This window comes from Cyrtonyx montezumae, unplaced genomic scaffold, assembly GCF_038088225.1.
Source record: "Cyrtonyx montezumae isolate F1298 unplaced genomic scaffold, pur_monq_1.0 scaffold_15, whole genome shotgun sequence".
NCBI classification, from domain to species: Eukaryota; Metazoa; Chordata; class Aves; order Galliformes; family Odontophoridae; genus Cyrtonyx; species Cyrtonyx montezumae.
In genome coordinates, this window is record NW_027071881.1 from 3,364,040 (window position 1) to 3,390,233 (window position 26,194).

Here is a 26,194-nt window from a genome sequence, read left to right on the forward strand (position 1 = left end):
TCTTCTATGATCTGGCTAGAGCTCTGCAAAGCAGAGCTGTCACAAAGCTAATAACTGTCATTTTATTTAGTGTGGAGATGAGAATGGGCACTGAAATAGAGTTCAAAATGTCATCTTTTGTGATATGGATTCATTAATATTTCAAAATGTGTTTTTATAAAGCAGACGTTGACAAGGAACCCTTTAAGATCTATCTAATGGGGAGTGTATTTTGGGTAAGTTGCTAATTAATCTTGGTGCTTTGGCAGTCTCCCCAAAGGGATCAAACATGCATAGACAGAATTCTCAGAACTGAAGCAATTCTGTGCCAGAGCTGCCATCACCAGAAGAGTAAAATATGATCTCAGAGTCCTGCCAAGGAGGTCTTGGCTGGTTGACAGTTATCCTTCTGAACAGTTTATGTTCTTTGTAAATATCTAAGTTAAAAAGTAATTAAACTTTAATACAGCAAGCACAGTAAAAACACTGTAAAGCATCAGAAGGCAGCACCCCTCTGTGTGTGTGTGTGCAGAAGTATTCCTTGTGCTGTGATAAAAGAATGGATCACTGCATTAACACACTGTGCCTTGCCTGCCTCCTCACAGGTGGTATAGGAAAGATTTGTTACGGAATATTTTGCATAAGCTGTTACTAATAATGAAACAAAATGAACCTCCCCAGATCAGAACCAGCACTCTCTATCTCCTTTACAACAGAAGTGAGAACCTCTGCAGACTCTAGCTAAGTGAGGGCCATAACTGGGAGGCAGTGGCCCCTCAAAGCCCTCCCACCCCCCGTGCAGAGGCAGGGCATGTTGTGCTGTGTGCTTTGCAGGGGTGCAGTCTCAGGATCACATTGAGGTGAGATTCAGGAGGGTAAACTACCCATAGGCACTGATAACTTCTTTATGCCGTACACTATTACAGCAGCTGTTGTCTTCCTCTGCCCAGTATACAGCCCTCCTTAAAGGCCCTTTTTATAAGAGAAGTCATTTGCTGCAGCTGGAAAATGTGTGTCAAACTGACATGCTTTGGCTCCAGTCAGTGTCTTGCTCCTGTTCCTGTTTTCGTTTGATGTAAGGAGATGGTCAAGGAGATCCTTTGTTTTGCAAGGTAAAGCTGAAGCAGGGGTGGTCTCTTGCACATTTCTGAGCTGTCTGATGGTGGGCCAGCAAAGCTCCATGACATGTACTGATTCGGTATGTAAACTGTCGCTCTGAGGTCGAAGGAGGAACAGCTGAATGCTTCAAAGCTGTGCTGGGTCAGGGCCAGAGTGCTCTACATTTTCCTACCAACATTTTTAGTCCTTAAATCTTCAGGATGGTGTGGATGTGGATTATTGTAGATGAGCTTTTCATTTTTGAGGGAATCTCCTGTTTTGGGAGAGCTTGAAGAAACTGTTTTACCATGGAGCATGTTGACAGCGTCTATAAATAGTCTTTGATGTTCTTTGGAGAGGTGTCTGATGCCATAGTCAAATGTAGTGACTAATTGCTTTTGAAGCTGTGTTTCTCTTTCCCTTCCCTCTAACTTGTATGAGGTGGTTGAACATTTTATAAGAGGAGTTTAAATTTTTCAGGTTCTCCTGACTGCATTTAAGTCAAGTGCTTGAAATCCCATGGTGTGAGCTTTTACTGAGAACTTTGTGTGCTTGTGTTGTGTTGCATTTGGACAGGACCTTGTCACTGAGACACAGGGTCTCTTTGGGACATCATGTGAGCTGTCAGCTGTTGACATTTGTTCATTTTTTCCTGCCCTCTTAGCAGTCCAAGTCTTTATCTTCCATAACACTGAGTGCAGTGTAAACAGCATGGGGCTCCTCTTTATTGTGATTCTGAGGATGTAGCCTGTGTATTTTACTCACCACTGTTCAGCTGATGGTGCTGGTGGTTGTGGAGCTAATCCTAAATAACAGAGGAAATGTACTTCCAGTAAGTTGCTAGGGAGAGATCAGAAAATGAACAGGCCACGCATTGGTTGGTACTGCAAGCATAGCTGCTGGCAGGAGCTGTCCAAGGCTGGGAATTATGGACAGCATTAACAGCCCTGTGGCTTGGATGGACTCACTGAGTTAGATCTGTACATACTGCAGTGATTTTCCAAGACAAAGACATTTCCTACTAATTAAACTCACCATCTGACACATGGGGGGTTGATAGTTTCTTAAAAAGATGAGTGTTTGAGAGTAAAACACACAGAATTGCTTTGTGCTCAGCCTGGCAAACATAGCCCCCCCAACAAGGTGATGAATAGTCACTTACACAGAGCACATGGGAAGAGTTTGCTCACAGACAAGGTCATGGCCAGCTAGTTAATAACTATTTAGTAACAAAAACAGGAGAAGAAACATCTTTGGTTCAGGTGAAATCGGTGGCCATATCCATCATACGTGCTAGAGTTGTGTTCACAGCTCTAAATGTTTTATAAGGGTTTTATATGGAGTCTTGATATGTTGTAGTTTTGGGATATCTTCCCTGCTGTGGTCACAGTGGGCTATTGGATAATGGTTTGGGTTGGGTGTTTTGTTGGCAGGTGAAGAAAGAGTAGTGCTCCTGCAGTGCAAAATCAAGTGCCAACCTGGGCAGTCTTCACTGACAATGATGTTCTTCTGAGCTCCTGTAGAAAGCAGAGGGTATCTTCTTATTGTTTGGAGACAGGGGAGCAGAGGGGTTTCTCCTTTCCCCAAGCATGTATTCAGAGGCTGCTCTGCAGAGGTGGAAGCAGTAGGATGGAGTTTCCTGTGGGATTTCAGTGATGCCCTGGCAGGGCAGGGACTCAGACCACGGTCCTTTTCCCTGTGGCAGTGTGCAGTCCTTCACATCATGCTGCTCATCTTGGTAGGTTCTGCAAACTGAAAATGTAATGCTGGCAAGTTGTAGGTCCTGTCATCGAGCATTACAGGAAGAAAACCTCAGTGCTCATGGATGCCAGTCAGCATTCTGCTACTCATTTGTCTTGTGTTCTCATGCAGCTCACTTATTATGGCATCTTTTTACTTTTCATGAATTTAGGATAGTAAGATATTGAGGGTTTTTGGTTTTTTTTTTTTTGGAGGGCAGCATTAAGAGTGATTGGTCCATCTGATATGTTAAGCAGCTCCCCCAGGGAGACATAGATTCATAGATACATTAGGTTGGAAAGGACCTACAAGATCATCTAGTCCAACATGCATCTGTGCTCCCCAGAGCAGCAGATCAATATATGGGTTGGTCTGTATGGATCTCTCTGTCCTGTTGGCCTCTGGTGAAAGAAAAGCATGGGTAAATAATGCCTTGCTCAGCCCTGGATGTTCACTATCTGTATCTTTGTGTGTGATGTATTCCAAACTAGTAACTAGTGCTTTCAGCCAGGCCTGGCTCCAGAGCTCGGTGTTGTAGCGGATGTTCTTTGTTTTGAATGCCTCTGTGTGCTGCAGGCCCTTCATCTCCAGCAGAAATCCTGCTATGGAGCCCAGTGTTTAGAGAGCAGAGAGCCTCTGAGAAACTGCAGTGTCAGGTTTTCTCCCCACGTGTACCAACTCATCTGTACTGACTTTAACATCTTACTGCCGTTGCTAGCTCACATTGGGTCATGATGAATGTAGGAGTGAGCTTTTATTTTGTTTTTCTCCTGTCCTGGCTGCCAACAATGCAGTGACAGAGCTAGTGGCAGTGCTCGTGTCTGGGAATAGCTGTTTTCATGTTGGGAAGGAGGAGGATATACCAGCATAGCTAATGTGAGAAAACTTCCTGTAGTGCAGATGAGTGCTCAGCAGCAGTGGAATGAAGTTAGCAGCTCGTCCAATGGATGGACAGCTCAGAGCCCTGGGGATAGGCAGGGAATTGGACAGACTTCTTAGCTTCTCATTTCTGCTGCTTAGAGCAGGATGTCTGAGCCATGGGTGAAGAAGTGTGGGAAGGATAATAAAAATTAAGGAGGTTTGTGTCCGTTGCTCTCTTCCAATGGAGCTCTTGCTCTTCTTCAGCAATCAAGGTAGTGACATCTCGAATCCAAAAGCAAAACTGGCAAAGCGGGGACAAATGCAAAGGTCCATCATTCTGTGTAGTTGGTTTTCCCCTGCTCACAGGCCTTGTAGCAGGAGAATTGCCACATCCCAGAGTTACTGGTGTTGAGCTGTCCTCGTGGAGGTGGGAGATTCAGTTCACCTTCTATGGAAGGGACTTGCTGTTCTCCCTGGCAGGTGATAAGCAGCTGCTTGATTCCTCTGCCGTTTTCTGTTTCTCCTTGAGCTTACATTGTGGAGAGAGTGACTAGAATGTTTTCCTGCATGGAGAATGAGTGGGGCCATGTACTCCAGCAGTTTCAGAGACCACACAAAACCTCATGTTTGCAAACTAGCTTTCTAGAAACTAGCTAGAGAGAAGGATGCTGGCTGTTTCAAGGGTTAAGATCTGAAAGTTAATGTAAAAAATAAACAAACCAAAGCTTATTGAGAACTTCTTGCTCTCAGGAAGCCCTCAACAGACAACCTTGATCTGGCACACGGGCACAGTGTGTCTCATATGTGACAATTATTTTTAAATGTGCTAATGTGCAAACTGTTGTGAGCTATTTAAAGGTTCCTGTGTGGAAAGCTGCCTGCTGTTTCTGTGAAGGAATGATTTTGTACTCCAGGGGAGGAATGGGTACCCTCTGCTCAGCATGAAGCTGCTTTGCAGTGCAGAATGGCTTGTCCTAAAACCCTGCAATCCAGAATATAACTTGATGAGCTAGGATGTTTGGTGGGAGTACACTAAGTAAGATTGCCTTTCTCATCTGAGGTCGTAAAATATGATTTAGATGCCACCTAAAGTGCTTTACATATCATAATTAAGTAGCCTTGCAGAGTTTTTCTCATCCATTTGCTTCAGGAACTGAATGTAAACTGTAATAAACCGTTTGTGACATTCGCTTTTTGGCAAGGAGAATTTAGTTCTGAAGCCTGTATCATGCCCATTGGCTGATGTTTGGGTGAGGCCGCGATGGGGGAGGGCAGGGTGTGCTCAGAGGGTTTGGGAGCAGAGGGTGGGAGGTTTCTCATATTTACTTCTGTTGTGTACTTCTGCCGTGGCTGTTCCTGGAAGCAGGAGGGCAGCTCTGCAGGCTGGAAGGGCTGTCTGCCTGGCGGGGGGATGCTGTGCCTGCTGGGTTGGGTCCTGCTCACGTTCCTGCTGTCTCAGACAATATTGGACCTCGGCAAGGCTGGCTGGATGTCTTGAAAGAGCTGATCGATCAGTCTGAAGATACTGGATTGTAGCAGGGAATATTGAATTCAGCTTCTGAGCCGGATGATTGTGCAGGATAGATTTTCATGGTCTTTCTGGGCCGGCATGAGCTCTGTCCCTTTTATCCCTGGGGGGACTCCAAGTTCCACTCTGAAACCTTTACATGGCTGCTAAGTGGAAATCTCGACTGCACTACTTTTATGTGCATTGTTTCAGCAGTGCTGGGACAGTTAAAAATTAATGTTTGTTCTCTAAATCAGTCCTCATACACCACGGTCAGGGCTTTGCCTTATCTCCCCCTCCCTTTGAAACTGGTACATGGGAACATGTCTGAGTTCACTGTATGCAGAGTGCTGTGGAAATAGAGGAAAACCAAATGGGCAAATGTTCCTCAGATTTCTCCAGTTTTCACTTTTTAATGCCTAAAGCCTTAAGATGTTCTAAGTAAATGGTTGGCATTTGATGCTTCTTCAGTGACAATATGGCTTCATGCTCTTGAGGGATAATTATTTTGTTTGTCCTTAACTTAGGAAAAGAGTCCCTTTTATTTTTTTTTTCCTCCTCTTTTTGCTTCCCCCAAAGAATTTGCAGTTTGATCCTGGTGTGAAAGGCCTGCTGTTAAACATGGTCACGCAGCTCCTCGCCAAGACTCCCTTGCTCGCAGTGCTGAAGGGCTCAGTGGGTTATCTGAATCTTTGATAACTCTGATTACAGCGTGTCAAGGTACAGCAGGGAGCTTGTAGCATTCACTGCACTGCCGTTGCTTCTGTACTGCCTGCTGTACAGAGCGAGGAGCTCCATGGTCGTCAGCCTTCTCCTTTTGCTCTCATAATTGGCCCTTTTGAGTAAGCTTTTAGGGTGTCCCTGAGTTGGACTCTGCCTACCAAACTGTTAACAAACAAAACTGTAGCTTACAGGCTCAGAAATGGTCAAATCAAAGAACAAATAGCAAAGCAATGGAAAGCGAGCTCTTTCAAAGCTGAAGACCACTCCCTTGGAGCCATTCTCTCCATCCCACACCCAACGCGAGCATAAAAATAGAGCGGTGGAACTGTGGGAGTAGAAATGGGCATAGATTAGCACTTGCTTCGTGGCTTTGCATGCTGTTAAGTTTTCTTTTTACAAAAGCTTTGACAGTAATTGAAAGAGACATCCGCCATGGTGCTCTGGATGCACTGCCCTGTAGTAATAAATGACAAGTTATTCTCTTGGAGCTGATAGTCCTGTTAGCTGGAGCTTGCCGTGCTCTATTGTTGCTGTCGTTGGTTTTTAACGTGTAACAAATTGCAGGTAGCTGAGCAATTGATTTCATGGTTGGACTGTTAAAACACAAGGAAAACGTGTTTGGAGTTTCCCCTGTTCTTGGCACATGTTGTTTTACCCTGGCAGGATTTGTCAGGAGCACAGTGTATCCGTGTGGCTGCAGTCTCAGAGGTCTTGGGAGGTGAGAAATAATTTTGGGCCATATTCCTATGGTTGTGGGATGGTCTTAATGCTGAGGGTTACACACTTGAGTGCTGCTGCTTTGTAGTGTATTCTTGCACCGAATCAAACGTGCCAGCAGTCAGGTGATGCAGGAGCCTTGCTGCTGTGTGTGTGCCAGAGGGGAGACATGGGTGCTCTGAAGTGCAGTGCCCTGGAGGTGTGCCACCACCTGTGTATTTGTGTCCCCTTGATCCCCAGGAGCAGTGAAATGATGCTAGCACCAAAGCTCTTGATGCTCTTTCAGTCCTAAGAATAGGATTTGAGTTGCACAGAATTGTCCTTTTCTAGGGTTCTTCGTTTGTGTGTGTATTTATATTTTCCTGATGTATATAAAAAGGGAAAAGGAAGCACTTGCTGTACTGATAAAATGGATGTTTGCTTTCAGTAAGAAGGCAGTGGCTGAGTGGCAGGGGTTAATCCACCACTTGCTATTTAAATAGTCTGGCTGTGTGCCCTGGCCTTTCCTGGAAAGGGTGAAGGTATCTGTATAAGGCAGCCAGAATGCTCTCCTTTCTCCAGGTAGGTGAGCACATCTGGGAGTTACCAGCACATCTCTTATTGCAGGGAGCACGTTTCCCACTTCAGAAAGAAATGCTGACTCATTATAATGAATGGCATTTTGTGTAATCATGTCAGATAAGAAAGGAATAAACAAAGCTGACAGAAAATCCACAGGGTAAGCACTACTGCTATTGTTCTCTTCTCCCACGTGGACTGATATTAAGTTTTTCTCTCTCATTTAGACATATGGTTTATGGATATATTTGGGAGCGTATGTATGTATCTTTGCTTGAGTAGACTTCACTTTTATTTATTTTTATACCATTTTATAGCTTTTTTTTCTTCTTCTCTTTTTATTTCTATTTTAACTGAAATTAAGGAGAAAAAGCTTTGAGTAGGCAACTGGGTGCCTCCCAGGGCATGGCTGGGCATCCCAGGGGAGCGTGCTCCCAGAGCAGCATCCTCTCCCCTTAATTAAAAGCTCTCACTGCTTGTGAATATTCTCACATATTTCAGAGGTTGTGTGTGGTGGAGGGGGCATTCTGTTCTGAACTGGAAGCTGGTGCTCCTGGTTTTCTGCTATTTCTGTCTGTGAAGCTTTGATAAAACTTGGCTCTTTGGCATGAACACAACAACTGAGCAAATGCCTCTGGAGAATCGTTGATGAGATTCTGACAGCTTCCAAAATTGCCAAATGTTTGTAGACAGTGCAAAAAATCAACGATGCTGGAACAGCAGAGGGAAACAGCTAGGCTGTTGTCAAGCTCCAGGTCTGTGCTGAGCTGAATTTCAAGTTATTAGTGCTGATAAAAGAAAGAAAATGATCTGCAAAGAGAGAGCGGTTTCTTTGTGATTGCAAGGAAATGATTCCTGTGGATCTGTGCCACTTTGGGTCTCTCCTAACTTTTGCATCGTGTTTGTATTCTTAGCTCCTCTTATATCCTGTAATAAAATGTGTTACTGGGAGAAGCTCATGGAGGTTGCAAAAGCAACTCCTTTTGGAGTATTTAAAATCCTTTTTGTGGATTCTAGCAGGGACTGTTCTGCAAGGAGCTGTTTCGTGACCTTTCTGCCGGTGGTTTGGCATTTCTCAGGAGGAAGCCCCAGCAATACATCACACGAGTGTGTGGCTGAATGGCTGTGCCTGCAGGCTGGTGCTGTGCAAGGTGGGATGGCAGTGTTGTGGTCCTGCTCTCCAGATGGTTTTCTCCAAGGGCTTTCAGTGGTTCAGCAATCTTCTGATGACATCCAGGAACATTATTCCCATGCTGATAAATGCAGTGGTTGTGCTCACTCTAAAGTGGAGTATGCTGTCTCTCATGCCTTGGTTTGAACTTGCTGAAAAAGGATGACATCAGTGGGAGAATGGGCAGTGCTGTTCCTTAGTGGATTTACCATGGGACTGAGGTTGAAGAATTGGGTATAAGTTTTCTTTCTGCCAATGGATTTCTGGCTTTCTTTGCTCTCCAGATGAGATATTCCTAAGCTAAATCTGATTTCAAGCAACAAGCATATCTTTTATTTTACTTCAATTCTTTCAAGTGAGAAGAGTTCACGCTTGGTAATAAATTATCACTGGGTTAAAAAACAATTAGGAAACACAGGAGTGTGTTGAGTACAACAGTAGCAGTGTTTTAATTACATGAAAATCAAACGTATTTTCTCTTTGAATCTCAGATATGAGTTGGAGGTATGAAAGCCATGAGATGAGTGTGACAGAATTACTGCAGAATGACAGCACCAGCCAGGATTCCCAGATGCCTGAGTATTTTGACTTCCCAATCTGCAGCCCAGAAGGAATGCTCACTGGTTGTTTTTTTCCCTCCCTTTTTAATTTGTATTTCAAGCTTAGTGCTTACTGAGGACCAGATCTTGTCTAGGGCTTCTCACTTGGTCCAGCATTTGGATCTCAGGTATCCAGAGATGCAGAAGAGATGAAGAGATGGTGCCTTGATGTTTATGACCCTGTCTGTGCCTTTCAGAGTGATGATGGCCTCTCTTTGCTCTGGGGGGTCACGTTCTCTTTGTAATTGCACTGGAGTGACTTTCCGCTACACTTGGTGCATGTAGGCAGACATGCCATAATTTGTTCTGCAGGATGCAGCCTCCCCATAATTACAAGGAATACGTAGGCTTGCCTGCCTTAAATATGGCATTAGTGCTCTCGTGCTCTCTCATTAAATCAACATAAACTTTTTGGTGTAGTCTTGTTGGTTTCCACCCCCCCCTTTTCTCCTCCAAGTAATGAACAGAACTACTGTTTGCCAGTGAAAGCCTGCTCTGTTTGGATAATTGTCTCCATTAGCCATACTGGTGCAAGCTGGAGGTAAGCTTACAGACAGATAACCCTCCATCATAGGAGCCCAAAGTATGGAGAACATGGGCCTTTCTGAGCTCTTCAGGCACTGCGTTCCACTGCCTGCAACTTCAGATGAGATTACTGCTCTCTGGAGCTCTGTGGATGTCTTCTCTTCCCTCACTTTCCATTCTTCAATAAGTAGTTCCCCAGAAGGGCTCCAGTGTGAGTACCAGCAGCCTGGCCACTTCTTAGCTGTATGTTTTTCAGGTTGCCTCTTTTATGTCTGAGGAGTACCTGAAGGCTCAGGTTCGAGATCAACTCTTGGTTCCTTTGGATGAAATTAATTCCTGATAAAATTCCCAATGATTTTTGGTATTTCTAGCTGCATTTTTGGTCTGCATGATGGCAGCTAGGGACACTAATTTGTCTTTATATGTGGATAGTACTTGCTCACTAACTGTGCTGTTAGGAAATTGTTCCCCTTAAATCTTCTAAACTATTTGCACTAATCCTCATTAGGGTATTATCTGCATTTCCATCATTTGCTTTTGCACAGTACTATGTTTTTCTTGTACATGAGAAAGCCTTAAAATAGGAATTCCAGAAAGGGAAGGATGTGGGAGATGACTGCAGATTCCTGTTGGTTTTCTGGTGGCTACCTTTTCAGTGCTGTGTTAATGTGTAGGCTTAATGAGCAAGTTTGACTCCAGGCAAGGTTGAGTGCTGCTCCAAACAGCAGTTTCCATCTAGACTTCCTTAAAAAGAAGTATTTGCTAACCTGCCGGCTTTTATTTTTGTTTATTTGCATCTACTCCGTTTGTCAGGGCACAGTAAAGGGGAGGGTCATGCAAAGGGCTGCCTGAAGACTGTGGAGACTGTAAATTGATGTGCTCGGACCAGATAAGAAAGCATGTTTTAGTAATGCCTAAACCTAGAAGCAGCACGACCCTTTCCCTCCCCTTTGACTGGCTCTTTTCAATCTGTATGTTCAGCCTGAAAGTACAACCCTCTCTCCTGAGGAGTGACTTTACACCTTCCTTCAAGAATGTGGAGTTTCACATCTCCTCACATCTCCCCTTTCTCTTTCAGGCCCAGGCCTGTTTGCTTCTCCAGAAGGTTCTACCACTTCGTGAGCTGAAGCTCTCCATGACCAAAGAGGAGTGGGAGGAACTGATCAGAGAGAGCATCAGCCAAGTGACAGAGGTAACAAGCTGCAACGTGTTAAATGTATGGGCAGTGCCCTGATGGATGCTGTGTTCACTGCTGTGGTGGTCTCATGGAGCTGGAGTCTGAGGCGTAACTCATCTCTGTGGGGTTTTGCCTGCTCACACTGGGGCTAAGTTGTGTCCACCAAGCTAACAGCATTCTTGTAATATTGCTGTTCAGGTGTATTTAAATTTAGAGTGTGGAAAATGTGTTCCTGGTGGACTCAGCAGTGTTTGTGTGTGGAACCAACAGAGGGACACAGTTTTAGGGAACACACTCATGCAGGTCAATTTTAGGCTGCCTCAAGTTTTGAAATGCAAGATATTGTGAGCTCTGACTGAATTTCACAAAGTGTTATGGGAGTTCTGTATTTGAATATGCATTGGGGCCATAGCAACAGAGCTGAACTCCATGAAGTCTGGCTCCTGCTGGCCTTCTCCAGGGAAACCTTAAAATACATTAGCTAACAATGCATACAAAAAAGACAGTGATACTGAAATCATTGTGCAGTGACAAGTGTGATCTGTACCTGAAGGCCGTGTTTTTGGTGCAGCTGTTCTGCAGAGGATGATCTCTGAGACAGGAGATTGAAGGAGCAAGTGCTTTCCAATTACCTTGTAGGTCAACACAGGGGGAACGAAGCAGACAAATTAATGTTGTGATGTGGTGACTAAACTTCATGGCATGGGAGATTCCAGTCTTGGTGTTCCTACGTAACTGCAGGATGACCTCCTTCATTCTTTAAATGCTAGTTACGTGGTAATTTAGTCCATTCTGTAATTTGCCACATTGGAGCAGAACAATTAGCTCTGTTTTCTTTTGTAGAGGAGGGACAAAATGTAAGCAAGTTTAAATCAAGGAATTCAGAGGTGGTGTTCATAATTCTTGAGGAAGCAAGTAATCCTAGGTTTCATTAAATGCCTTTATTTAAAGATGACATCAGGAACCCAATGGGTGGAGTTGGGTATGATTTTGTTTTCCAGCCACACAAACATGCTGCTCCTCCCAGCATGGTCATCTCCGTGTTCCCCTCCAGTCCCTGCAGGACTCAGTCTGATTCACTGGAAAGCCACAATGCCTTTGTGTTGTCCTTGCTGGGGAAAGCTTAGCATCTTGCCACCCATCCAGTATTTTAATGAGCTTTGCTACCAAAGCTTCCCTGGTGTCTTTCGTTTCTGTGGTCATCTGTGTTTTAAAGACAAATTCCTGGGAGATAGCATCAGTTTGTTTGGGCTGTCCAAGGTGAACCCTGTGGGCAGCAGGCCTCCTGCACTATTAACTTCTAGTGGCACGTGCTAAAAAAGCTCTGATATGACATTCTTCAGAGTGCTCTGTAGGTGTTTTTCCCCCCTTCTTCCTTCCTCCTCTTGCACTAGCACAGTGCTGCTGTCACTCTGGCTGTTGCTTTGAGTGTTGCTGAAGTGTGGAGGCATCAGAGATCTTGTATTCAGTGTAACAGTTCTAAGTGGGGCCCAGAGGCTGGCACTAGAACTTCCTAAAGGTGCAGAAAATGTTCATTGTCTTTTTGGTGACACAGAAACATGCACTTCACTGAGCAGTTGTAGGAGCACACAGTGCTGTTGCTGTGTAGAACAGTAATCCTATCATGATCTCTTCTGGAGATGCTAAAAATCCCTTTTAGCAGGAGGCTGGAAACAGCAAATTTAGAACCTGCAGAAAATATACATTTGTCAAAGGGAGCAACCCACCACTAAAATAACTTGCTGTTAACTCAATCTCTAGGTGGAAATTGTGTGAGGGTGGAAGTCACAGTGCAGTGCTGAAATTACAGGACTGTTAGTTAAGTGCTCAGCCAAACAATGTCCATTCCTATCCCTGATGTCTGTGCATGCCTCTGCTTATCTCTGGAGGGCAGGGAGGTCTTGTGCAGAACTGCAGCTGTCTCCTGGAGCTCAGCCTTGTTCCCTTTCATCTGAGACTTGTTTTGGTCTGAGGTGGGTGTGCATGTAGGTAACTGTTGGCATAGGAGACCCATGAAAACCTGGACTGAGAGCAGCAGTTCATACTGCTGTGAAGAATGATAGATGATGAGGTTTTATTGTCCTCTCTCATGGTGAGAGGTCTGCATTTGCTGTCGTTGGCTGTTCCTGCCACTGTGCTTCACAAATAGCTTTTTGAAGAGGAAAAACTGATGGTACAGAATTTTATGCTGTTCTTTGACCCAGTGAGAAGTCTGAAGTATCCTGGGGGGGGCACTCTTACCATCGTTGCAGGTGTAATGCCGTGAGAAAGGGCAGGATGCTATCTCCAGATTTCTGCCTTCTCATCCTGCGTTGCCTCAGTGATGCGCTGCATCCCTGCAGAGCACTTGGTGGGGAGCTGGGATGGTTTGGGGCACTGATGTGTGGTGGAACTGGGAAAAAAGCAGCATGAGAAAATGGCAGTCTTGGATATCATCAAATTATCTGTGCACAACCAAGAGGCAGATGAGGAAGAGTCAGCCGCCAGGAACCTTAAATGAAGAGACAGCTTCCTGAAATAGCAGCTCCAGCTGCTGCGGGGCAGTGGCTCTTGTGCTTACATAAGCTAATGCGACCTTGTTTGTTCTCAAGACATTAAAGCATGCTTATAAAACATATATCACAGTCATGAGGAATTCACATCTGCTTCTCCTAAGCAAGGTTTGGTATCTCTGGGGTTACTTTGGAGCTGTTTTTCTAGGGAGAGCACTGCTTGCTGTTGGTGCTCTTGACGTTTTCTGCTTGGTCTCCTGGGCAGAAAACCCCCCAGGCCCTGTGTCTGCCCTGGGAGCTGTTGGTGTTGGACAGCAGCTGCAGTAAGGGAGAGCTCTGGCATGATTTTGGCCTCCCTGGTTCTCAGCAGGCTCCTTCAGTTGCAGCAGAACCTTGCTACAGATGTTGGGAGTCCAGACAAGCCACTTGTATTTGCAGTAAAAAGAAATAGCATGGCTTCATGCTGTAAATGTCAGAGCTCACCTGGGATGGTATAGCACCTCGCAGAGTCTTCTTCCTCTTCCAGACAGCTTTGTTCTTTTATCAGTGGGCCCCAACGTGTTTTACAAAGGAAATTCCAACCGGTAAGTTGTTGATGTAACAAAGGAAGTATTTTGCAGAAATCCAAGGGCTGATGTATTTAGTTTACTGTATTTAGTTTTTGTTCTCCCCGCGTTACAGATGACACGCTTGGCCAGGAGGTGAGCCAAGAACTGAACTTCAGTCTCTTGGGCCATCCCAGAGGCTCTTTTTCTGCTTGGACAGTCTGACTGCTTCTTCACTGGGCTTCAGAACAGCTCAGTGTGTTGGGCAGCAATGTCTGTCCTCATGTTATCCAAGGAGGAAGCTGGATTTTGTTGGTTCCAACTGCACTGTGCAGTGAGGCTCATGGCAGGACCTGGGAGGCCCAAATTCCCCCTTTCATGTTGAGAACCACTGCACAGTTTTGGTGAGGGAACTCTTTGGGGTTCACAGAAGATCCCAAGTTGGAAGGCACCTATAAGGATCATTGAGTCTGGCTCCTGGAATTGCACACACTGTCTTGATTCCATCAAGCTACTCTCAATTTCATCTTCCATCTCTCCTTTTTATCATTGTGGACACACGTGGGAGTTTGTCCTTCTTGTTAGATACATTTCTGTTTCTGATGCGTTATCAAATTGCTGTCTTGGCTTCAGAGTGGTCTTGAAGCCATGCCAGTCTTTTAGTAACTCACTGGCAGATTTGGGGCAGGAAACTTTGGGATGTGAATACGTAGCTTCATTACCTTTTTTGTCATCCCATTCCCAGGGACTGGCTTGCTGTCCTGAACTGAGGTCCTTGCAAAACTCCCAATGTATGCCTGAATTCCCCATTCTGATGTAAAAATCAGGGGGAAATGGGAAAGGATTTTGAGGAGTATGCCACAAAGAGCAAGTTTTGATGCCTGAGCAACTTCAAAACTAAACAGCTGTCAGAAAAACTGTTGGAAAAGCTTTGGGTTGTACACAGCTGTTTCCTGAGGGTTTCCTTTGTCTTCTGTATTAAGTACACCATAGGAAGGACCCAACTTCACTGCTGTCTTTGTTTCTTCTCTTCTTTTGTCACTGTTGTATCCTGCATGAGATCTAACAAAAGCAAATAGTGTTCAGGTTGGTTGTTTGATCTCCAAATAGGATCAAGATGTCATGAAATGTCAGAGTGCTCACAGATCCCTGGAGCCAACTGCAGCACCAGACCAAGGCACTTCTGATTGCCAGTACTGGAGATGTTGGATGAGCGTGCACATAACCCTGCAGAGATAGTGCAGTGCCTCCTTCCCTTTAGGGGAATAGCCTTGAAGTGGAGGGGCAGCTGTTAGAAGAGCATGGATGTAGGCAGGTGGGGTTACAAGGGCAGTGCAGAGCATGCTATGGATAACCCAAGATCTCTTTGCCAACACTCGTAGTTGGAAGGTTGCTCTGTTCCCTCTGAAGGCTCTCACTGTTTGGCATTAGAGCGTTTTTTGAGTGCTTCAGCAAGGAAGGGGCAGTGAAGAGCTGGAGCCACTCAGAGGGTGAGCAGGGAGAGTGGGTTATGCTGTGCTGCCTTCCAGTGTAGACATGCCCTTCATTTCTGAAGGGCATCACATTTGATTATCAATGTCTTAATTTGTACGGAGATAAATTATTAACAGTGACTTCATCAAAACTCTAAGAAGCCATTCTTCATTTTTTTCCTCAAAGATTGCTTTTATCTGTCCATCCTTATAAATTCTTAATTTGTTGCCCTTTCTCAGCCTCCTAGCTTGTAAAATGAGGCCAGGGGTGATTTAACTGATACCTTTGACGTGCCTTCAGAGTACTGGATGTCTCTGTGGAGAATTCATTCTCCTCTGTTCCTTCAGCTGTCTCATATGGCTTTTCCCTGCTGCATTTGCATATGGTCTATGAAAAAAAAGGAAAGATCAGATCTTTAAACTTGGGAAAGCAGTGACATTTTCTGTGAGAATAGCTCCTTGATTCTGGGGCTCCTCCCTCCAACAGCAGCCAAAGAAACATTGCAAAAAATGCCTTTTCGTTGCAGCCTTCAGCACGGGGGTCTGTCCCCTGCTCTCGCTCGCTCAGTGAAGCAGCAGCTTGGCAGCTTCCATCTGTGTTTGGGCATTCCTCTACAATCCATTTCTGCTTGAGATTCAGGGAAACAAAGTTTTGAGTATTTACCCTTTCAGACTTCAGAAGCTTCAGTGAGAGGAAGGACTGTCAGGGCTTTGTTCCTCCTTTAGTGCTGTTGGCAGCAGCTCCTGCAGTGGTTGCTTGTGTACCCCATGTGCATGGAAGTGGCTCTGGGGACTTTCAGAAGCAGTTGTGGAGCAGCATCCTCTTCCCTCCTCACCTCATGGCCTTCTGTTACTTAGCCCTAAGCTGGAGCTTGGATTCAAGTGAGCGCTGTCACGAAGAAGGTATTTGAAGGTGGCCTGTCTGGGTTTTCAGTTCAGCGCTGGTTCCTGGCTCTGTCGTGGTCTGTGTGACTCAGTCACCTAAAATGGTGGGAATAATGCTGGTTTGCCTCTCAGGAGAAATGTGAAGAGTAATTACAGGTGAGACAAAGGTGCTTACATCAGATAATAACAGAAGCTTTGAGCATGCAGAGTACTGAAGTACTTCATGTGGTTTTCAGTTCATTATTTGCCTCCAAATAGCAAAAGAGGACCGTGCCCCTCCCGGACCTCCTGGCTTACCTGGGAAATGTTGTGCTTTGGCTCAGGTAATGGGCATATGCTTGTAGGGCCCCAGTCCTGCTTACTGGGACCTTCCTATGTGAGGCTGCACCATGGGGAGCTGAGCCACAACAGCAGCAAAACGTCTGCACCGTGGGACCGTGCATGCACAGTCAGCGTGTGAGGGTCAGCGCATCGAGTTCACACCTCTGCACCACCATCACTGCACCACCATGGCTGTTCAGCAGGGTGGAAATGTGGCAGAACTGTTTGCTGCTGGAGCAGGGTTTGCTTTAGCAACCCTGAGCTGTGCCAGGGGGTGTGAGGTCGTGCAGGGCTGGGGGGGAGGTGTGTGTTTTGCAGAAGGCACTTGGCACTGTATTCAGCCACTGTATTCAGTCTGTCTGTCAGCATCAGGCGTGGTATGGGGGGGGGAGGGGGGAAGGATGGAGGCAGTGCAGCTGTGTGGAAGGAATGCAGGTTGGCCAGGCTCCTCCAGCTCAGGGAGCGGTGAGGGATCTGTCGGGCTGAGCCCACGGAGGGGAAGGGCAGTTTGTTTTGAACAGTGAGGTGGGCTGAAGGACGTGCTGGGAATGCAGAAGCGGCGGTGTTGGAGCTTTCAGCTGGGGAACGTGCTCTTCTCTTGGTGGCAGAACGTGTCGTGACGCCTGAGATGATGTTGTTGTGCCCTGTCAGTCTGTGCAAAACGTGCACGGTGACTGAATTACTGCAGGCACCTGGCTCTAAGTGATTTGTATACAAACTTTGTGAAGAAGGAATGCGGTGAAATGCAATGAGAGTTGGAACAAGAGTCAGATGCTGCAGTAGCTGGGATAGCTCTATGTGTGGTACAGGGGTTAGAAAGGTAAGAAAAGACTAGCTGATAGGATGCAGAGGATGTGCTGTGCTTCTTGTAAAAATCCTGGAAGCAGAGGACGTGGATCCAGGACTGCCATCCAGCAGGAACAGCCAGAGGCCTTTGGAGCAGTGTTCTTGACAAAAGAAGCCAAAACCTTTCTGCCAGCTGGGTCCATGCAGGGCAGGGCAGGAGGTGTAGTGCGGTACTGGCTTGAGATGAGGTGGGAGTTTCAGCTGTGAAAACTGCCTGCATGCTTTTCTCTTTGAAAAGCAGCCTGCCCAGGTACACTGACAGCTCCGGTGTGCAGGTGTGATTAACACAGATACCGCTGGTCTGGACCTGGAGCTGAGGTTCCCTGTCAAGTGTGCCTGGCTGTAACTGAAGGAGCAGGGTAACAAATGCAGAGAATGGCAGAAGAATGGTGTAATCAGCAAGTGGTGTGAGCGTGGCTGTTGAGTACAAGCCGTGTGCTCCCTGCTTTTAGTGTTAAGTGGTTGGGTACATGATCCTGGGTTGGTGAAAGGGAGAGTTGCATGCCTTTGCCAACAGCAGAGGATTACAGGTCAGGCTGTTGAGCAAGCTCTGCTAGGTTTTCTCTGGACCCTCACCACTGGCCTTTATTGCAGCTGGGAGCAAAACCACTGCTTTCACCTTCAGTTTTGCTATGTAAAATGACAATAGTTTGCAAACTAATCAGTGTTGGAGGCTCTCTGAAGAGTGCTGCACATGGCTGAAATCTAACTTCTCTTTATAAGGAGTATTGGCCATGTATTGCAGCTTGCCACCTGTTACATAATGACTTTCACTTTACTTTTATTATTCTATTTTATATGTTCCCCAGATGAGATCATGGTAGGCCTATATAAAACGACTGACCCATGCAATTGGGGCAGCAGTGCTAATTTCATCTCTCAGATAGCAGAATGAGGCAGTGAACCAAAGCTCTGCAGGCCCACAGCATACAGACAATGGCTGACATCATATGTAGCAAGAGTTTAGGACAAATAGTTGGGAAAGCTGCTTCTGAGGTTTGTATTCAGTTCTCATTGGAGAGACTTGGGATTTCGTTCCTTGGGAACAAGGGGAAGGTCTTGGGGAGAGGTGGTGAGATTGGGGTGATAAGGGACATGGGCTGAGCAGGAACTGGACTCCAGACTTGAAGGAGGCATGACTGTCCCACCATACCACATACAGAAGGGGTGGCATTCTGGGGCTCATTGCTTCTAAGTGCTCTGTAACTGCAGGGGAAGAGTGTACATGGAGAAATAGTAGCATTCTGGATCCAGCTTCTCAAAACCACCCTGACTGTGGACCAGAGCAGGTTATGCATTCTGAGTATTTAATTATCCACTGTTTTTGTTGTCGTTTTGTCCTTTTGCTTTACCCAACCACACTGTCTTCCTCCTTCCTTGGTCTTTGAGAGCTGTTCAAAAGCTGTCCATGTTAGTGGGGAGCTGTATGTTTGCAGAACATCGTGCTGGATTGCCTCTGGCTGTTTGTGCTGGTGGAACTGAGTGTATGTTTCCAGACTCATGCAAAACACCTCCTTTAACTCAGATGTTTAATCTTACTGCACTGGCGTCACGAGACCAGTGGTGTCTTCCATCTCCTATTTGTTCTGCAGTTCTGCCTGCAGTTGGTTGGCACCCCCAAACTGGATGCACACCCCAAATCTCCAAGCACCTGACAGCTGCTTGTGGATTTCCAGAATCAATCCCTCAATCTGCATCACCTGTCTACAATGAAAAGAAAATGCAATTGATTTGAAACGCCTTCTTAATTCTTCAACACTTGTGTACGAAAAAGATGAACTGTCTTCACTGTAGCTCCTTCTCGCAGTGCTGCCTGTACACCCTCATTTTGCTTGTATTTTTCTTGTTTTTTTTCCTTTGTTCTACCTGAGAGACTTTAGAGATGCTGTGTGTGGCCTTGTAGGTTAATGACATCTCTGGAGTAGAGCTGGAGCTTTTCTGATATATCAGGAGGGGGTAATTAGTTGTTGACAGTCAGATGAAGTTGCAGCATGAGTTCCACGTGGTGACTTTCTGATAGAGGGAACCCTGTCCACTGGGTGCCCATCCCTGGAGGTGTTCAAGGCCAGGTTGGATGGCATCCTGGGCACGCTGATCTGGTGGCTGGCAACCCTGCCCATGGCATGGGGGTTGAGACAGGATGATCTTTAAGATTCTTTCCAACCTAAGCCGTTCCACGATTGCCAGGTTGGCATGTTCATGCTGCAGACAACAGCAGCCTTGGCCATGAGCACAGCTGCCTCTGGAGAACTGCTGCGATCAGCGCAGCTGACTCCCATGAGCTTCTCCCTGCAAATCCTGTTTCACACTGCTGTAACCATGCAAGCTGCGGGGCTTGCTGTCCTGTGTGCGCTCACAGAAACAGAGCATGGAAGGAAGCTACATGTAAGCAGGGCTGAGAGGACCTGCTGCAGGCAGAGGATCAGTGCCCCGAGCCCCTGGGTTGCCTGTTTGATCCCACTGCCTTTTTATGGCCGTGTCTTGTGTTGTCAGTAACTCTGACTGTTATTTGACCTGTCTCCAGAGTGATTTCCTCTAAGCCAGACCTTTCAGAGTCTCAGAAACCCTACAGTACATAAAGGTAACACAAAGAGATGAGATTTTCTCCGTTCCTTTCAGTAGATTTAAGCTTGATTGACAAGTTCTGTTCTACTGCTGGCACCTGGGATTTCCTGGGCGTGCTAATGGATTTTTGCATTAGCTCTTTGTGTGCAAATCCCAGCTTCTGCAGCTGAGTTGGGTTGTCCCTCAGGTGAGCATTGCCTGGCGTTTCCATGGGGGGCTCATTGTCTCCCTTCTTTTTCTCCAGGAGGCAGCAACATGTCCCCAGCTGTGCTTTAGCTTCAAAGCTGGGGAGGGCTGCAGAGTTGTGCCTTTGTGATGTACTTGTGCTTATTTTGTTCAGCTGTTCTGTAATTAACCTGAGCACAGCAGCTTCCACCACGTTTCCTCCTGAACACTGCCAGAGTTTGGTGGGCTTTGCTGTTGCAGAGTTGTTTTGGTGACAGGTTAATTCTGCTAATCCCTGCCTGTTTTCTGCTTTCTCTAGAGAGATTTGTTTCCCCATTTGATGTATGCTTCTCCCTTTAATTTGCAGAGCTTGAAAGTGTCTGACAAGTTAAGGGTGAAAGCTGAGAAAGAGAAAGTTGCCAGGAGCTTGGAGCTGCTGAACTTCCTCCTCAAAACCGTGACACAGCAGGTGAGAGTGGGACTGATCCTGTGTGCTTTGTGCTCAGACGTGCTGACTGTGCTGCCAGTGGTGCTTCTCCTTCTGAATACCACTGAGGTCTCTGTCAGATGTTGTGCTTGGATTCTGTGACTGCTCTGCCACTGCATCCCACTTCACTTCTCAGCAGAGGTGCCCCTGCAGGGATTGCCTGGTTGGATTTGCGTACAGAGAATTCTGAAGGAGTGATGCAATGCTCTTGAGAGCTGATCTCCAAGAACTTGTTGAAAAACTTGTGCAGCATTCTGCAAACATATGTGGCATCTCCTTTCTTATCAGGGGAAATACAGCCTAGGGTACAGTGAGGGTGAGCTGGGTTTCGCCTCGGATGATTGTTCTTTCCTCTTCACTGAACCCCAGGGACTGATTACCTGAAACTGGGACTTATGCAGCAGCTTTGTAAGTGGGAGCAACGCATTGTTCAGCCCTAAAGAAAAAGGGCTTTTTTGAACGTGAGGTTTTCTATAGGTGACAAAACAAGTTTCCAGCATGGTCTTATTTACTAAAGCAAAATAACACAAGCAGCATAATTGCTAAAGCCCAGTTTCCTACTGATAAGCACTTAGCCCACAGCACAGCCTGTTTCTTTCTGAAGACCTAATAGGAAAGTGGGTGGGGTGGGAGATTATTTCCAGGGCTCTTGCAGCACTGAATAGCCCTGGAGACACCCCTTCTGTCTGCTTTCACTGAAATTGGCCCGTGGGTCGCAGAAGCTGTAAGAGGCAGTTGGAGGCAGTGTGATTGCATCCTTTAGAGTCCAGGCTGAAAATGCTGCTGCTTTGCTGTTAGATAAGTATGCAGTACATAATCTTCATCCCCACAGCCCCAGTCATGGTCTGTAAAGGAAAAAGGTCTAAAGGATCTTCCTGTCCCTTTCGTGCTGGTACAATTCCAGCTCAGGCTCGTGGCTGTCATGCTACAGACCAGTTTTCAACCAAAGCTTGTTCCTGGTGGCAGGGCATGAATCACCAGTTTTTGCCCCCATGTTGAAGTGTTGCGGTGAGTTGGTTCAGGGCAGTGGCTTGGAGAAATGGGGCAGCTTGGTTATTCCTGACACGGTTTTATCCTGTGCCCTGCAGCTGTGAGTGCCCCTTCTGAGCTCACACTGACGGTCGTTTTGCACTTTCCTCTTGCAGAAGCTGCATGTGGAGTTGATGGAGTTGGACAAAGTGCTGGTAGCTCTGAACCAGCAGGAAGGCATCGGGAAGTCAGCACGGCTCGACTCTCTCTACTGGAACGTCATGCGATGGCTGAATTACACGTATGTGTGCCTGGTACTCTGGCTTCTTGGCTCTCCTTGGGGCTGACTGCCTGTTCTGCTTCTCCTCTTTGATGTGGGGAAGGAGGAAGAGAAACCAAGGCGCTGAGCTCAGACCTCAGTTTGAGTTAAACAGAGCTCCTGGGTTGGTGAGGTTGGAATGCTTTGTGTTTTGCTTGGTGCTAGGCTCGTTGTTCCAGGTGCATACATGCTTAGGGTTGATCCTTCTTTGGAAAAGGATTGTAAGGCATGTCTGATAGCTGATCTGCTCTTGCCAGCAGAGGTAAGTCAATTGATTACCTGAGGATAGAGTGCCTGCTTCAGCCTGGTGTAAAGGCCAGCACCAAAGTTCCTGAGGAATTCCTGGTGCTGGGTTAAGTCACACATCTCCTCTGGCATCAGTATGGATTGATCCTGCAAATGTGAGGGGATGCTGTCCTGGGAAGTGACTGAATACCAGGGAGGCCGTGCCAGGACCTTCATCCCTTTCCAGTGATTTTTGGGCTCCTTGGTGCCTGGATCCCCAGCCACATTTGCCTTGCAGCTTTGAAACCTGAAATGCATTCAGTCTTTAGGCTTCAATACTGTTGTGCTAAAATGGCATCTGGATTTGAATTTTGCTCCAGGGGAAAAGGAAGGGCAGGATCTTTTTCTCTTTTCTGTCAATAGCTTTCAGTGTGAATTCCTGCTTCCCCTTCCTTCTGGCAGTATTAGTGATGTGCACAGTGTTCAGGAAGTGCTGGGTAGCTCTCCTAATGACTGGGATTTGCAGTCTCACTGTGTGGGTGGCCTGGTCTGTGGGATCTCAGCACAGTAAGGTTCTGGGGGAAATGCTTGCACGTGGCTCACTGTGAGAGGGTCACAGGCAGGGAGGGATTGCACAAGGCACAGCCTCACACAAGTCACTTGGCACCATACTGCAAGATCTGTCCTGAGATGAAGATCAGTTTTAGCAGCAAGAAGGGGGATTGCTCTGGGACTGGTAGGCAGGAAATGCTCACTTTGTGCATGCTGCCTTGGGGAAGGGATTGGGGTTTGTGGGTACAGCCTGCTGTCACTGTTGGTGCCATTGTACTGTGACACCCAGAGGCCTTTGCCCAGGTAAGTGGGAACAAACCTAACTGCAGCTGTGGTTTGCACCCAGAGCTCCTGGAAGTACTGAAACAAGTGCTAATGTCATGTTGTCAGGATGAATTTTGTTCCACACTGAACTGATACAGCTTGAAGAACTCTCCAGAAGGCTCTGCACTGAAAGCCAGGCTGTGGAATTGGACCTGATTCTTTTTCAGGTTTCCTTTCTGGGGATTGAGCTGATGCAGAGCAGCAAAGACAGGCATTGCTCGGGACAGACAGACAGCATCTCTGTAGCCCTGCTTGGGTTCATAGGTTCATAAGGTTGGAAAGGACCTACAAGATCATCTAGTCCAACCATCCTCCTATCACCATTCCTACCCAACTACTAAATCCAATCCCTTAGCACCTCATCTAAACGCTTCTTGAACAGCGCTAGGGATGGTGCCTCACCCACCTCCCTAGGCAGGCCATCCCAGTGCCTGACCACTCTTTCAGAGAAAAAATGTTTCCTCAGGTCTAATCTAAATCTTCCCCAGCGCAACTTGTGGCCATTCCCTCTCGTCCTGTCATTATTGATCAGGGAGAAGAGGCCCACCCCCTCCTCACCACAACCCCCCTTCAGGAAGTGGTAGAGTGCAATAAGGTCTCCTCTGAGCCTCCTCTTCTCCAGACTAAACCATCCCAGCTCCCTCAGCCGCTCCTCATAAGACTTGTGCTCCAGGCCCCTCACCAGTTTTGTTGCCCTTCTCTGAACACGCTCCAGGGCCTCAATGTCCTTCTTGTAGTGAGGGGCCCAAAACTGAACACAGTACTCGAGGTGCGGCCGTACCAGAGCTGAGTACAGGGGGATGATCACCTCCCTGCTCCTGCTGGCTACACTATTTCTAATACAGGCCAGGATGCCGTTGGCCTTCTTGGCCACCTGGGCACACTGCCGGCTCATGTTGAGCCGAGCATCAACCAACACCCCCAGGTCCTTTTCCTCTCTACATTCTTCAAGCCATTCTGCCCCAAGCCTATAGCACTGCATGGGGTTATTGTGGCCAAAGTGCAGGACCCGGCACTTGGTCTTATTGAACCTCATCCCATTTTGCTCAGCCCAGCTGTTCAGCCTATCCAAATCCCTCTGAAGGGCCTCCCTACCCTCAGGCAGTTTGACACATCCTCCCAACTTGGTGTCATCTGCAAACTTACTGAGGGTACACTCAATTCCCTCATCTAGGTCATCAATAAAGATATTAAACAAGATGGGCCCCAAAACTGACCCTCAGGGGACACCACTCGTAACAGGGGTCGTGGGTGGGTTTGCTTGATTCTTTCTCCAGCCTTGGTGTGCCTGCGCAGCCCCACAGCTCAGTTAGCTGTCCTCTCTGCAGGCTGGGGACCACCCCCAGGGATGGCATTCATCCTCACAGCGTGCCTGTGCTTCCTGCATCGGTTTGTGCTCCTGCCTGTTTGTGGCTGCCTGGGACATGGGTCGCTCTGCTTCTGGCTGTAAAATGAGCTGCTCTTCATTTTGGTGTTCTCTCTGCAGGAAGCCCAAGAAAGAGAAGACAGCTGATAAACGCGTGCAGGAAGCAGAGCCACTGAAGCGTAAGAAGAAGGGGTTCCTACCAGAGACCAAAAAACGGAAGAATCGCAAGAAAGCTGTCCAGGAGAATGGAGCAGCACCAGCAGCCAGTGGAGATGGAGACTCAGCAGCCCCAGAGGAGCTGGGAACAGAGACGCCTGAGCAAAACAACGTCCGCCTGCCTGGTAGCAGAAAGCACAGGAAGCAGAACAAAGGGGTCAGAGAGAATGGAGTGGCAGTGGAGGGCAGTGGGGATGGAGCTGTTAACGGTAGAGATGCTGTGGCTGACAAGAAGAGGAAGAAGAAGAGGAATAGAAAAAGAAAAGGTGATGTAGGCAATGAAACGGAGCAGATTCCAGGTGCAAAGAAAGCCAAGGTGGGTGTCAACCAGGAGGCACAGCAGAAGCAGGGCAAAGCCAAGAAGAAAAGGAAAGAGAAAAAGCCTGTTGTGCTGCAGGAGTAAACTTCATGGACTCATCCCAGTCTGGCATGGCTAATGTGACTCAGAGGACTGTTTTAATATCTTTTATAACTATATTTTTATGCCCTCCTTGAATTTAAATAAACCATCCATGATGCCGGTCTCTGAAGCTGGAGGTCTGACTTGTGTAGAAGGTTCAGTTGCAGCACAGGGAGCCTCATCCTCTCTGGCTCTGGCAGTACCCACTCTTTCCTCTGGCAGTGCCAAACATCCCGAGCTCAGGAGCACAGGCTCCACTTTTCTATGGTAGCCCCAAGGCAGAAGTGAGCGGCTTGCCCGGATTCCTTGAGGATGTGGTAGGTGTGCTGACGTTGCTGAGTTGTGTGGTTGAGCCCTGGGGGAAGTTCAGAAGTAATCCCTAAAGGGCTATTTCTGTCCTCTGCAGTACTTGCAGCTCTTCCAGTCTGGAGGATGCTGTCTGCTTTAAATGCCTGAGGGTTAAATGGGCTTGTACATGCATATTCTGAGGTTAAATATATCTAATTTGGGCCACTCAGATGTCATCGGTAACTAGCACGGTCTTGCTTTTTTTGCTTTCCCCTGCACAGCCCTTTGGTGCTGGGTGCAAGAGGGGCGATGATCCCTGTGATAGCACAGGGATGTCAATAAAGCAGTGAAAACAATTGCAATGCCTAATTGATTTTTCAGTCTGCCAGGCCAGCAGACCTTGTGCAGCCTCATCCCTGCTTCCCTCTCCCTGACCTGCTGGTCACCTCCTGGAGGCCGGACCTGCAGAGCTGTTGGTGCTGGCTCCCTCAGAGGCAGCTCTGGGGACTGAGGCACAGCTGAGGGCACAGGAGTGGGGCTGTTTCTGCAGAGCCTTTGGCTCTCCTCCTGCAGGTGGGTCTGTTCTACTCCACATGGGTCAGGGTAAAGGAAATGTCACGTTGCTTTTGGAGGGAGCGAAGGGCTGTGTTTGCCCATGGCTGTTTATCTGCCTATGCAATGTCTTTTTTCAATCAGAAGGTTCCCCAGGAGGCAGCTGCTGGCAGCAATGTGATGCCGTTCAGTTGCAGAGCCCGGGGAAGGCACAGCGCTCTTGTCATTTCCATGCAATCATGCAAGGTCTGCTGCACGTCCCAGGGAGTGAGCTGGGTTCTGGCAGCAGCAGGTGAGGGCTGGAGCTGCGATGCTTGCCTGCTGGCAGGGCTCACCACAGTGTCCTTTCTTTCCCTGCATTTCACTCTCTGCCCTTGCAGCTCTTCTGCTGGCACTCCGTGGAGGCAGCAGTGAGGAGCACTTTGTCTCTGCAAGACAGAGCCCATGTCTGCCATGGATGCAGAGGGAGAGGCGAACTGGAGCTGGGCTGTTCAAGTCTAACACCTTTTGGGCAGAGGCACAGACTGCAGGTCGGTGGCTGTGATGTACT

At 47.2% G+C, this 26,194-nt stretch overlaps 1 protein-coding gene across 1 annotated transcript in view; it reads left to right on the plus strand.

Moving 5' to 3' along the window:
• MYBBP1A (MYB binding protein 1a) overlaps positions 1-24,934 on the plus strand; it is a 51,013-nt gene extending 26,079 nt beyond the window's left edge. Inside the window, exons 24-27 of the mRNA XM_065731734.1 lie at positions 10,557-10,670; positions 20,314-20,415; positions 21,579-21,703; positions 24,309-24,934. Of these exons, the coding sequence (XP_065587806.1) occupies positions 10,557-10,670; positions 20,314-20,415; positions 21,579-21,703; positions 24,309-24,807 (840 nt within the window). The 3' untranslated portion in view covers positions 24,808-24,934. The remainder of the gene's footprint in view (positions 1-10,556; positions 10,671-20,313; positions 20,416-21,578; positions 21,704-24,308) is intronic.
• Positions 24,935-26,194: the final 1,260 nt, after the last annotated feature.